Raw genomic sequence first — 12733 nt, forward strand, 5'->3', positions numbered from 1 at the left:
AGTCGCAATATAACCGTAAACTGTTTTATTTCAGGCTTATTATTATGTAGATACAGAAGGTTATTGCCAGCGATGTTTTCGTCTATACAGAATAATTTATACTGTATACTTCGTTTTGACTGTGAAGAGAATGCGGGACCTATAGTTTGCAGGTCCGGTTCTCTAACCACTTCGCTATTTAATAAGGGGTACTCATTCACTCAGAGACATTCACTCTTCTTGGCTGGCTCCGCTTATGCAGTCCGGCAAAAAATATTGTAGACTGGTAGACGTTTACCTTCCTACATCACTCATTCTGTGATGTGACTACTGCGGATGCGTACATCACAATGTCTATGCTGAAACGATATATCATGCAGCCCTAATTAAAACCCAGTGCTGCAGTGGTAAAACATTTTGGGCCAGCTAGTTCATTTTACAATGGTGCTCTTAAGTCTCCATAAGACTACAATCTCAGATTTCTAACTTTTTAACTAAGTCAATTTGTTAACATTTCCTATTTTCATTGAGGTCTTGGTAAAGGTTGTAAGGGTAAATGGAGCCAGGTTTAAAATAGAATAAAATGTACAGACTTCTGTGTTTTCCTTTTAGTGTTATACACTCACCTAAAGGATTATTAGGAACACCATACTAATACTGTGTTTGACCCCCTTTTGCCTTCAGAACTGCCTTAATTCTACGTGGCATTGATTCAACAAGGTGCTGAAGGCATTCTTTAGAAATGTTGGCCCATATTGGTAGGATAGCATCTTGCAGTTGATGGAGATTTGTGGGATGCACATCCAGGGCACGAAGCTCCCGTTCCACCACATCCCAAAGATGCTATATTGGGTTGAGATCTGGTGACTGTGGGGGCCATTTCAGTACAGTGAACTCATTGTCATGTTCAAGAAACCAATTTGAAATGATTCGATTTCAAATTGGTGGTGCATTATGGTGCATTATCCTGCTGGAAGTAGCCATCAGAGGATGGGTACATGGTGGTCATAAAGGGATGGACATGGTCAGAAACAATGCTCAGGTAGGCTGTGGCATTTATATGATGCCCAATTGGCACTAAGGGGCCTAAAGTGTGCCAAGAAAACATCCCCCACACCATTACACCACCACCACCAGCCTGCACTGTGGTAACAAGACATGATCGATCCATGTTCTCATTCTGTTTACGCCAAATTCTGACTCTACCATCTGAATGTCTCAACAGAAATGGAGACTCATCAGACCAGGCAACATTCTTCCAGTCTTCAACTGTCCAATTTTGGTGAGCTCGTGCAAATTGTAGCCTCTTTTTCCTATTTGTAGTGGAGATGAGTGGTACCCGGTGGGGTCTTGTGCTGTTGTAGCCCATCCGCCTCAAGGTTGTGCGTGTTGTGGCTTCACAAATGCTTTGCTGCATACCTCGGTTGTAACGAGTGGTTATTTCAGTCAAAGTTGCTCTTCTATCAGCTTGAATCAGTCGGCCCATTCTCCTCTGACCTCTAGAATCAATAAGGCATTTTTGCCCACAAGACTGCCGCATACTGGATGTTTTTCCCTTTTCACACCATTCTTTGTAAACCCTAGAAATGGTTGTGCGTGAAAATCCCAGTAACTGAGCAGATTGTGAAATACTCAGACCGGCCCGTCCGCCACGCTCAAAATTGCTTAAATCACCTTTCTAAATCACATTCAGTTTGGAGTTCAGGAGATTTTCTTGACCAGGACCACACTCCAAAATGCATTGAAGCAACTGCCATGTGATCAGTTGATTAGATAATTGCATTAATGAGATATTGAACAGGTGTTCCTAATAATCCTTTAGGTGAGTGTAAGAGCGGCACTCCGCCACTGCTAAATTGTGACACACTGCCACAGAAAAATTTAATGTTTCTATTAGAATATGTAAGTATATATATATATATATAGATATTTTAAGCTGCGCCCAGTTTACAATCACAAGCATCATTGCAGAGCAGCGTGCTGCATCCGACGTTTGGATTACCAAGCTAGCAAGTGAGGTTTGCGAAACATCAAATGTATTCCTGCGTACGCACGTCTTTGTGGAACTGTCGCTAGAGCACAATGAGATCAAGATATCCACGATTTCTTTACCCTCCCCAGGGGTACCAATTTACATTCCCCATGGGTCCACCAATCCTGGGAATCCTATTTTTGACAACTCTTCCATTCAATTTCCTTTCTGAGGCCCAGTTAAATTAGGCAGTTCGACAGAATAGAGCTGGTTGGTGGAGGAGATTACTTAAGCAGAGGCAACACTCCCTAATCCCCAGTTTTTGCCTGGAGCCACCTTCTTGATGCGTCTAATCCAATAAACCACCCATCTTGCTTTGTCAACTGGGTGAGCAGTTGCATAACCGGCCAGGCAGGAATGGGTATCCTGTGTAAACCGCGGTGACCGAAGCACTGCAGTGGGGATGGGCTATATTTAGCCTCAAAACACACACCAGGGTGAAAGGGACTGAACTTTCACTCTGAGTGGAGAGTGACATAGTTGGCAGTTTCTCTTCAGTAATCCAGATAAAAGCCCATGGTGGCTAGGATTGGCTTTGAGTTTGGTCAGGCGACCACTGTATTTCCCTCCTAGGAAGTTGACACGTCCAAGAAAAATGGGCAGAGAGGGGTCCAGCTCATGTCATTGGTTAATTGACTACAACGTGGTTGTTTGTTTATAGCGGGCATCTCCCTTTCCTGCCTTGCTACCCCTAATTTAGATCAACGCTTGGTCCATCTTTTTTGGCCGAAATTCTATTTCCAGCCATGCTCTGCCTGAACAACACGCGCTTCCTCCACATGCCCTCTTCTATTGGAAGACACTCACACAGCAACCTGAGAACCATGGAATGGAGCTTCAGAGTAATTTGTCTGTTATACTCAGAACTTGAATTGTATTGAAACACAACACTTATTAACATAACATTTTCTTGGCTTATTTGAACAGGTACTTTTTATTTCTTGATAACCTTAACAGCCTACCCATAGCATAAAAAATGTTGATCTCTAAAATGTATTCTGTCACTATCCATGACTGTAACAATGTGAACATGGAAATTCTATTCTCACATTGACTGAGAACTTAATCCAGCACCCTGTGCATTTTTCCATTAAGCCCAAGGTTTTATGAGTCTTTTCAAGTGTCCCTTGTGGGTAGGCCAAGTACCTCTTGGGGGGGTACTTGGTTTGCAAGTTGTGTGATTTAGCTTTTATAATACTTTGCCAAGTCAGAGAGATTTGAACCACTCAACTGTTTTGCATGTTTGGCCTATCAGTACCGCGTACCAAAATGCCTGTAACTAAATATAGAACATAGTAGTGAATGCTCTCTGTTCTTTAATACTTAATGGTAGGTCCCCTACACTGTAAAAAGTTCAGTGGCACTAACCCAAATATTTTTGTGGAAACCCTTTACCAGAAATCATGGTAAAGTGACTCAACTCAAAAATGGAGGTTATTTCAGTGATAGTTCTTAAAATAATTAAGTGACTTTGCCACCCTTATACCTTAACTTTTTAAGTTTTGACACTTGTTTGTTATGAACTACAATATTTGTTGTTGACAAAATAGAAATATAGGGTCATGTCTACTTAAAGCCCTCATTAGTAGTTTGATTTTATGTAACTAGTTTACAGTAAAAAATGTATTGGTTTTGTATGACAATCTGTCACTTTTACAAACAACAGTGTTATCTAGCATGCACAGTGCTTGTTTCTGTAGCAGTAGCTGGACATGCTTTATTTCTGTGCTGCATTTTACTTTCTTGAAGGGAGAATTGGTTTGTCTTATTATGGAATGTCAATTTGGCAAACGGTTTTGATATCTCTTCATCTTGCCAGACTATCCAAACACCTTGATTTGCAAAACTGTGTTACACTTTCTGGAACAGATAACATTTGCTAAAACAGTTGACCCACCCGATTTGTCCCTGGACCAAATGAGTAAGGACAGAGCCTGAATGAGTGTGGGGAAAATTGAATTTTTTTGGCTTTGAAAACTTTGATTGGTCTGAGATGATTCAATCGTTGAGTAATGTTTTTTTGTAACTCTTAACAAGTTCAATGGAAGATGTCTGAAACTGAAACGTAACAGACGTTAGTACAGTAGTACCATTTCAGTTGGAATTGTCAGCCAACAGCCAGCCCGTATTGCCAAATTTTTGTGAAAAAAGACAAATGTTATTCTCCCTTGCAGATTTCTCCAAATTGATCTATTTCCATCTCCTTCTCTGGAGAAAAAAATAACATGGCTGAAATTTTAGCTCCTCTCAGTTACAAGTTAACCGAAGAGACTGTGGTAAATTAACACAGTAAATGAGCTCTGTACTATCCATTATGCAGGCCAGCCTGAAGATACATTAGAATAATTTGCTCAGAAATCCTTAGCTCTAAACTAATAGGTTTCCCAGCAGGAAGTGAAACACAGATTCTTTTTTTTAAAAAATATTGTAGAAATTTTGCCAACATCTCGAGGCACTCTGGATGATTAGGCTCCATTTTTTATGTGATTCTGCAGAGTGTAAGGTACTTATGTCAGATTTGTTGTGTTTCAAGCTGTTACTTTAATTCAGCCAGTCACCGATATAGAAAACATACAGTGGATATAAAAAGTCTACACACCCCTGTTAAAATGCCAGGTTTTTGTGATGTAAAAGAATGAGTCAAAGATAAATCATGTCAGAACTTTTTCCATTTTTAATGTGACCTATAATGTGAACAAACAGAAATCTTCGAGCGGGAAAAATGAGAAATGAAAACCTTACAATAACCTAGTTGCAGGTTATCTTATAACTGGGGATGTGGCTGTTTTCAGAATTAACCAATCACATTCAAACTCATGTTAAATAGAAGTCATTACACACCTGCCATCATCTAAAGTGACTCTGATTAATCACAAATAAAGTTCAGCTGTTCTCGTAGGATTTTCCTGACATTTTCTTAGTTGCATCTCAGAGCAAAAGACATGGTCCGCAGAGAGCTTCCAAAGCATCAGAGGGATCTCACTGTTGAAAGATATTAGTCAGGAGAAGGGTACAAAATAATTTACAAAACATTAAATATTCCATGGAACACAGTTAAGATAGTCGTCATCATCAAGTGGAGAAAATATGGCACAACAGAGACATTACCAAGAACTGGACGTTCCTCCAAAATTGATGAAAAGACCAGAAGAAAACCGGTCAGGGAGGCTTCCAAGAGGCCTATGGCAACATTAAAGGAACTGCAGGAATTTCTGGCAAGTACTGGCTGTGTGCTGACAATCTCCCGTATTCTTCATATGAATGGGCTATGGGGTAGGGTGGCAAGACGGAAGCCTTTTCTTACAAAGAGGAACGTCCAAGCCAGGCTTAAGTTTGCACAAACAAACATCAAGTCTCCCAATAGCACGTGGGGAAATGTGTTATGGTCTGATGAATCCAAGGTTGATCTTTTTGGCCATAATTCCAAATGGTATGTTTGGCACAAAAACAGCACTGCACATCACCCAAAGAACACCATACCCATAGTGAAGCATGGTGGTGACAGTATCATGCTTTGGGGCTGTTTTTTTCAGCTGGAACCGGGGCCTTAGTCAGGGTGGAGGGAATTATGAATGGTTCCGAATACCAGGCAATTTTAGCACAAAACCTTCAGGCGCCCGTTAGAAAACTGAAGATGAAGAGGAAGTTCACCTTTCAGCACGACAACGACCCAAAGCACACATTCACATCCACAAAAGCATGGCTTCACCAGAAGAAGATTAACGTTTTGGAATGGCCCAGCCAGAGCTCAGACCAGAATCCAATTGAACATCTGTGGGGTGATCTGAAGAGGGCTGTGCACAGGAGATGTCCTCGCAATCTGACAGATTTGGAGGACATCTTTTGCAAAGAAGAGCAAAGAGCAAGTATTGCCACGTCTAGATGTGACATGCTAATAGACTCCGACCCAAAAAGACTGAGTGCTGTAATAAAATCAAAAGGTGCTTCAACAAAGTATTAGTTTAAGGGTGTGCACACTTATGCAACCATTGTAAGGTTTTTATTTTTCATGTTTCCCCCTCTAAGATCTTTTTTCAATTGAATTGTTCACATTAAGGTTCACATTAAAATTGGAAAAGGTTCTGACATGATTTATCTTTATCTCATTATTTTACATCTCAAGAACCTGGCATTTTTACAGGGGTGTGTAGACCTTTTATATCCACTGTATATCAGCCAAAACTCAAATCGTATACTACAAGTACATACTTTGCGGATGATGTACGTATTGTAACCTGTCATAAAATTACGTCTCAACATTAGATCATTCTGCCATGCATTAACAGTGACTAAGCATTGTTGTAAACTGACTAACATTTGTTATTGTTTAATTCCACCACAAATAGCTTCCATGAACTGTATGGCTTTTGCCACTGGCCGCTTTAATAGCTTATTAGCAGGAAATAGGCTTACTAGTATCTTACTACTTGGAAAAGTCATAAGATTTGAGCATATTCTAGTGAGACTGAAGACAAACTTAACACTGAGAAAGCAATTTAATGGCACAACAACTGTTGTTTTTCTTTCATTAGTGAATTACATTGATACAATAACTATAAATATAGGTGACGATAACTGACTTTTTCATCAAGTGAAAAGACAAGAGAATCGTGGAAACACCAAAACCCGGTCCACAACATGTTTATAGTGAACCAAACTTTTTTTTTACCAGAAATATCTGGTATTGGTACTCTGTATTGGCAAGCACCCAAATATATGTACTCGTACTTGTACTCTGTCTGAGAAAAAGGTATCGGTGCATCCCTAGTATGGGTAAACAATATATATTGTTTAGCATTCAGCAAGCATTCTTATTCAGTGACCCACATCAATCATTACATAAATGTTATCAAATTTTTTGTTAAAGTCTCCTTGGGAATCAACACACTACGCTGGGTTAAGTTCCTTGACTTAGGGCACAATTACAAGTGATGGTACATAGTATTAAACCAATGGTTCTTTGCATCAAACACTGTTTTCAGTAAAATGTTTGTTCCACATGGGTGACGACCACATTACTTCAGAAAAGAAGAAAAATTATCTTTCATACCCGCGCACACATCCTCACCCAGTAAGATGGCTGGTCTTTTAAGATTTGCCTTCTGCTCTAACCAAGCCTTCTGTCAGCTCTGTCTATGCTGACCTTATCATACTTTTTCTCTGTGACCTCATCCAACAGTGTTCTCATTGCTTGTCTTATTTGATGCTCCTCGTGTAGATTTGGTTCATCAGGCGCATAGATTGTTTTTCTTTTTTTATCACTGCAAGTTGCAAGTGTTGATGTCTTTTGCTGTATCGCTGACTGCATTGATTCAATGTGACATTGAACTGAAGAAACTATGTATCAAGGATAATCGGTTGTAGAAAATAAGAATGAAGAAATGCATCTTTAAATGTCTTTCTTTTTCTTCAGGGTACGAAAAGACAGAAGACACTGCAACCTCAGAAAAGACCTCCTTAGCTGACCAAGAAGACGCCCGATTGATATTCCTCAATCAGCCACAGTTTACCAAGTTCTGCAGCAATCACGTCAGGTAAGTCTTCTGTTTAATGGGTGTTTGAGGAATGCCAAAAGACTGGAACTGTGACCACACAATTTTATATATAAAAGGATAGAAATGGAAAGTTATGGCGTATCCCGATAGAGCTTGCCCTGCTACTCATCCACATGATTCTGGCCCTACTGGCATTTGTTCTGAACAATATCTGGGTTTTCTTGCCTTTCGTAGAAAGCCAGCACGTTCCACCCAATGGTTTTGCCAGAGTTTGCCTACATGATGTCAACATTGACACCAGTTTTATGTTTGTAAGACTCTCTTCTTGTGGCAGGTTTTTCTAGGATAACACAACTTATTTTGAGCTTAGAAAGAAACATTTAGGGTGGCGTTTTCTGACCTAATCTATGTAGTGATTAATAAAGCAGCCAAGATGGTATTCAGAGTGATTTGTTAATCAAATTTGAGACCTAAAACATACGTACAGTGTGTTCCTCATCTTGTGCAAAATGTAACATGACTCAGGATGCTGAATACATGTCCTCCCACAACATTCAAGTGCTGACCTGAGTTATTGAAGGACGGCTGCATTATATATCATCCAGTGCAATGGGTGATAAAACATATATCAAATGGATGCGCAAGGCTCCATCTAATGCCCATATTCCATGCATCATTTATTAGCTATTGATTTCCAAGGCAGCCAGCCAGATTGCATACAACCCCCCAAAAAAAACATGATTTTAATATTAAACATTGATGACAAGAGTGGCTAACTTAAGGTCATCTGGGACATTCTTTTGGTGTAGTGGCCTTGTTGATGGCAAGGGGTCTCTGGGCTCCTTTGCTCCAACTAATGTAATCTCAAAATGAAGTCACAGTCGCACTGCAGTACTTCACGGCTTTCTCTTTTCCTCTTTCTAACTCGCTCTCTTGCACTCTCTCGCTCTCTCCTTCCCACCTGCCCTGCTTTACTTTGAAATCCAAATAGCTAGAAGAAAAGGTTAAAAAAAGGAACTGTGCCAATCGGCAAAGTAGAGGAATTGTTGCTGAGGAAGCAGCAAGAAAGACAGAAACACCCAGCTTGTAGTAGAAACATACAGCTACTATTCTAATGTCAGTTTTGGAAACTGCAGACCAAACAGACACAATGCAACATTTCCTTTTTTTGCCAGTTTTAATTGAAGTATTGAGAACATTTTTGAAAAATAGAGTTTGTCCAGTGACCTTGTCTGCTTCTGGTTTTTGAACGAGTGACCTTCTTGTTGTTGGCTCAGAACTATAACCACTAAGCCACTTTTCATCCTACTGCGACAATGGGCTGCTGCTTTATTTTAAAGACTTTTACACCCACCCCCATGACCCCCCCAAACTCTGACTCACTGCAACACTTATACAATGACTAAGGCCTCGTCGTTGTGGATTTGTACAACGATGAGGCCTTGTACAGTGCTATATTTAGGGAAGACTGTGAGGTTTGAGACAACCTATGTCTGTTCGTTGGCATTTCCGTCCTCTGTTCCTTTTGAAGCCGTGGAGCTGTGTTGTACTAAAAGGTCAGGTCTATGCTGGCCATCTTCTGTCAGGATATATTAGCGTTAGCATTCCTGCTGCTTGAGCAGCTGGACATGTCTGCCTCGCCCCCACACGTTGACACAACCATATAAAATGTTCAGCTGTTGAATATGGGACTGGAAAGAACCCCTGAAATGGAACACAATTCACAGATCTGATGGACTCAAGAATTCATGTTTTCCATCTTTGCCAGTCATTGCCAAGGAAGTTACGCAGGGTACAAATGTGTGCTTTTTTTTAATCCTCTTTTTGCTGGCTGCCATCTTGGATATCCACTTCTTCTTTGGTTGTGTGTCAATGCCATGTCACTCCCTCTGACCCTCGCATGCTTCTACGAGTGTCTGTCACATGCCTCAAACTAACACCCTCTGTGTCACGTTTGTGGCCTGGTCCCTGATCAGTCATGTCATCTGTCATGTATTTATACCCCTCTGTACATGTGATATACCCTCTCACATGTAAACAAATGGAGCCCTTCTAGGACCTGCTTGGATGAACATACAGGTGAACGAGGTACGGTTTGATACGCAACATGCTTGTTACCCACAGAAGGGATTCTGTTGATTCAGCACCTCGACTTGTCAGAGCAGGTCTTGTGCTAGTGTAAATGTGACAGAGGTGGAGGTATTTGCATGATTCAAACCACTTCGGCACAAAAAAAGGTTGTCTGTTGTGTGGGAACACTGATGTGGATCCAGTAAGGTAATGAATGACAAGTGGACACACGCATTGTACACCTGTATGTATGTATGTGAATACCGAATCACCTTCATTCACTGAGTATGTTTGCAGAAACCATTAAAACCATATTAGAAGGCAAGAATCTTGATTCAGTATGGGATTCTCTGATAATACCAATAGAACCTTGATTTTGCAATACGTTAATCACACATCAATAAGTTAACCATTATCCTAATAAGATCACTTGCTGAATACGCTGTAACTCGATGGCCTGGTTCTTGCTGCCCAACAGCGAGTGGCTCATGAGGCTCCCACCTCTCGTTGTTGTGTGCATGTAAACAGGTGACTGGTCCAGCTGCTTTAGGGATTATTATTTTTTCTGATGAAAAATCATGTAACAAGCAATCTGCTCAATCTTGTTACCTAATGCAGTGGAGAGCACGTATTGACCTAAAAATTCTGAATTATTATAAAAAAGAAATTAGAGGGTTAAATATTTGAGGCCTGCAGTAATTACAGTTCAGCTGATCCTAACAGACACACACACCCACATCTGCAGGACACACACAAGCACGGCTTAGTTTCATGCTCTTATTATCTAAATGTTGAGTTTACTGGACACTACTACCACAAATTGCTATCACGTCTCCATATTTCCCCCTAGACAATCCATCCACTGATCATCCCGAACAACAAGCAAGCAAGTTTATTTATATAGCACAATTCACACACACAAGCAATTCAGTGTGCTTTACAATGAAAAGGAAAATATAAAAATGCAATAGAATCAGATACATTTACACAGAGGTTATTCCTCTGATAGCACCAGAACTTGCATTACAGGAAAATGACATAGAAAACTACAATAACAACAAAATAATAATAAAACATTGAATCAAAGAAAGAGAGAAATATAAAAATACATCATAATAAGAAAACATTGAATAAGAAAATATTCCATGAGAAAGCTATAAAACCTGTAAGGCTAAACAGTGTTGTTACGTTTAAGCGCTCTCGACATAAGCGTGTGAAAAGAGAAGTGTTTTAACCTAGTTAAAAAAATGTATACGTTTGGGGCACATCTGAGATCTTGTGGTAGTTTATTCCAGTTTTGAGCCGCATACCTGCTAAACGCAGTTTTGCCATGTTTGTTTGGACTCTGGGCTCTACTAGCTGAACTGAGTTCATGGATATAAGAGCCCTGCTTGGTTTGTAATCTTCAGAAATATATTCGGGGCCTAAACCATTCAGTCTTTTTGGGGAGTCCAATTAAGATTTTAGTGGTCAACTCTACTAGAGATACAAGTCTCTGATGACCCTCAAGAATCCTTCCCTCAAACCCTCTACTAAAAATTACTTCATTACGTTATACATCAAAAAGGCAAATGGAATTACTCTGCCTTATGGAGCATCCTGCACTACTATTAACAAGAATCCTATGGGCGTGGGCCAAAATCAGTACACTCTAGAATATGAAGGCCGAACCCTGCAGTTTGGTTTCAATATAGGCAGATGTGCATCGTTTTGACAGTTGTTCCTTTCTGTCTACTTTGTCCTCACAACATCGCCATTGTACTGCTCAACATTCAGTGATACCATTTGGTGACCCTGCTGAGAATAAAGTTAAGCTTGGAATGTTTGATGTGTTAATAACTATAATGAATGGAATGTATCAAATGGAACAAATTAGAATAACTATAATGAATGGAATTTATCAAATGAGATATTTGAGATATTATGATCATTTATTCTTGTTTAGAAAAATTTGCTTGTCCATGTGCTCCGGGAGTAGACGTGTAGGCTTACGTAGTCTGTTGAGGCCCGCAGCAGAGAACAGTTTCTACTGGTAGGCAAAAGATGTTGTCGGGATGCAGAGGTATGCTTTCACTAGCCTTGGTCATTTCCTGTACTTGGCCGTTAGGCCGTTTAAACCGTTAGTCTATAAGAAATAACCCGTCATTACAGCCGAATCGGTAGTACAGATTTGTTTTGAAAATTAGATTAACTTTGATTAATGCCATCCTTGTCGAAATGTCGCAATTTGACTATTTGTTCTCACCCCTAGTTTAAAGTTATTCTTCTTACCTCTTGTTGTTGGCTTTTTTCTAGACGTTACGGAGACCATTGAAGAGGAGACAGCGTTGAAGGTTAGGGACTGGTATTTTACCCAGATTTCTGGGTGGTGAGCCACATATGTACCCAGTGGTCCAGACAACCAATCAGCCCTTTTTATATCAGCAGTTATCACAAATTGCTTTTACAAAAAACCCAGCCTGAAACCCAAGGTAGCAAGCAACAACAGTGTTGAAGCACAGTGGCTAGGAAAAACTCCATAAAAGGGGACAACATTTTGGAAAAACCTAGAGAGGAACCAGGCTTGGAGGATTAACCAGTCCTCTTCACAAGATGCAGACAAGATGCCTTCTAATTGTACCTAGACCAGGAGGACTCTGGACAGGGACAGGACCAAATCATTCTAGCCTGGTACTCCGGAGGTGTGGGCCAAGACCTCATGTTTAGAGAGCGCATTCCTTAGATTTACAAGGATTTACATTTGAGAAGGAGAAATTACCCTACTCCCCCGGCACAATAATATAGCAGCGTGAAACCTTGGGGCTGAGACTGGAGGGTCCAGTGAGCCTGTGGCCCTATCCGGGGGAGGCCCCGGATAGGGCCCAGCAGGCAGGAAGTCAATCCGTCCACATTGCCAAGCATCAACCAAAGGGACCCCAAGCAACCACCCGGAATGAGGGACTAGTATTACCAGCAGAGTTCGTTCCAATTGCTCGAGAGGCTCAACGGAGAGACAACAGCAAGCCAATGATTTTGCCCCCGAATGGCATTGGGGGGACATGAGAGCCCACCTGGCAACACAGCAAGGGTGGACATTATCAACCATTTCTTTTCACCTCCACGCCCCTTGGCAAGACTACATTTAATCATAGACCCTGCTGAAGAGATTAGTCTTTTG

General features: G+C 40.7%; 1 protein-coding gene across 9 annotated transcripts in view; it reads left to right on the forward strand.

The window, feature by feature from the left end:
• The window catches only part of atp8a1 (ATPase phospholipid transporting 8A1), a 231901-nt gene that overhangs the window by 34010 nt on the left and 185158 nt on the right, over nt 1-12733 (forward strand). For 8 of the 9 annotated variants that reach the window (XR_004575679.1, XR_004575681.1, XR_004575680.1 and 5 more), the window contains exon 2: nt 7425-7545. Coding sequence is in view for 5 of the 9 variants with exons in the window: in XM_013132813.3 (XP_012988267.2) it covers nt 7425-7545 (121 nt within the window). In the remaining 4 variants the exon portion in view is untranslated. Of the gene's footprint in view, nt 1-7384; nt 7546-12733 lie in introns of those variants that run through there. The other variant, XM_034291711.1, reaches the window with a different exon arrangement.

This window comes from Esox lucius, chromosome 4 (assembly GCF_011004845.1).
Source record: "Esox lucius isolate fEsoLuc1 chromosome 4, fEsoLuc1.pri, whole genome shotgun sequence".
NCBI lineage: Eukaryota > Metazoa > Chordata > Actinopteri > Esociformes > Esocidae > Esox > Esox lucius.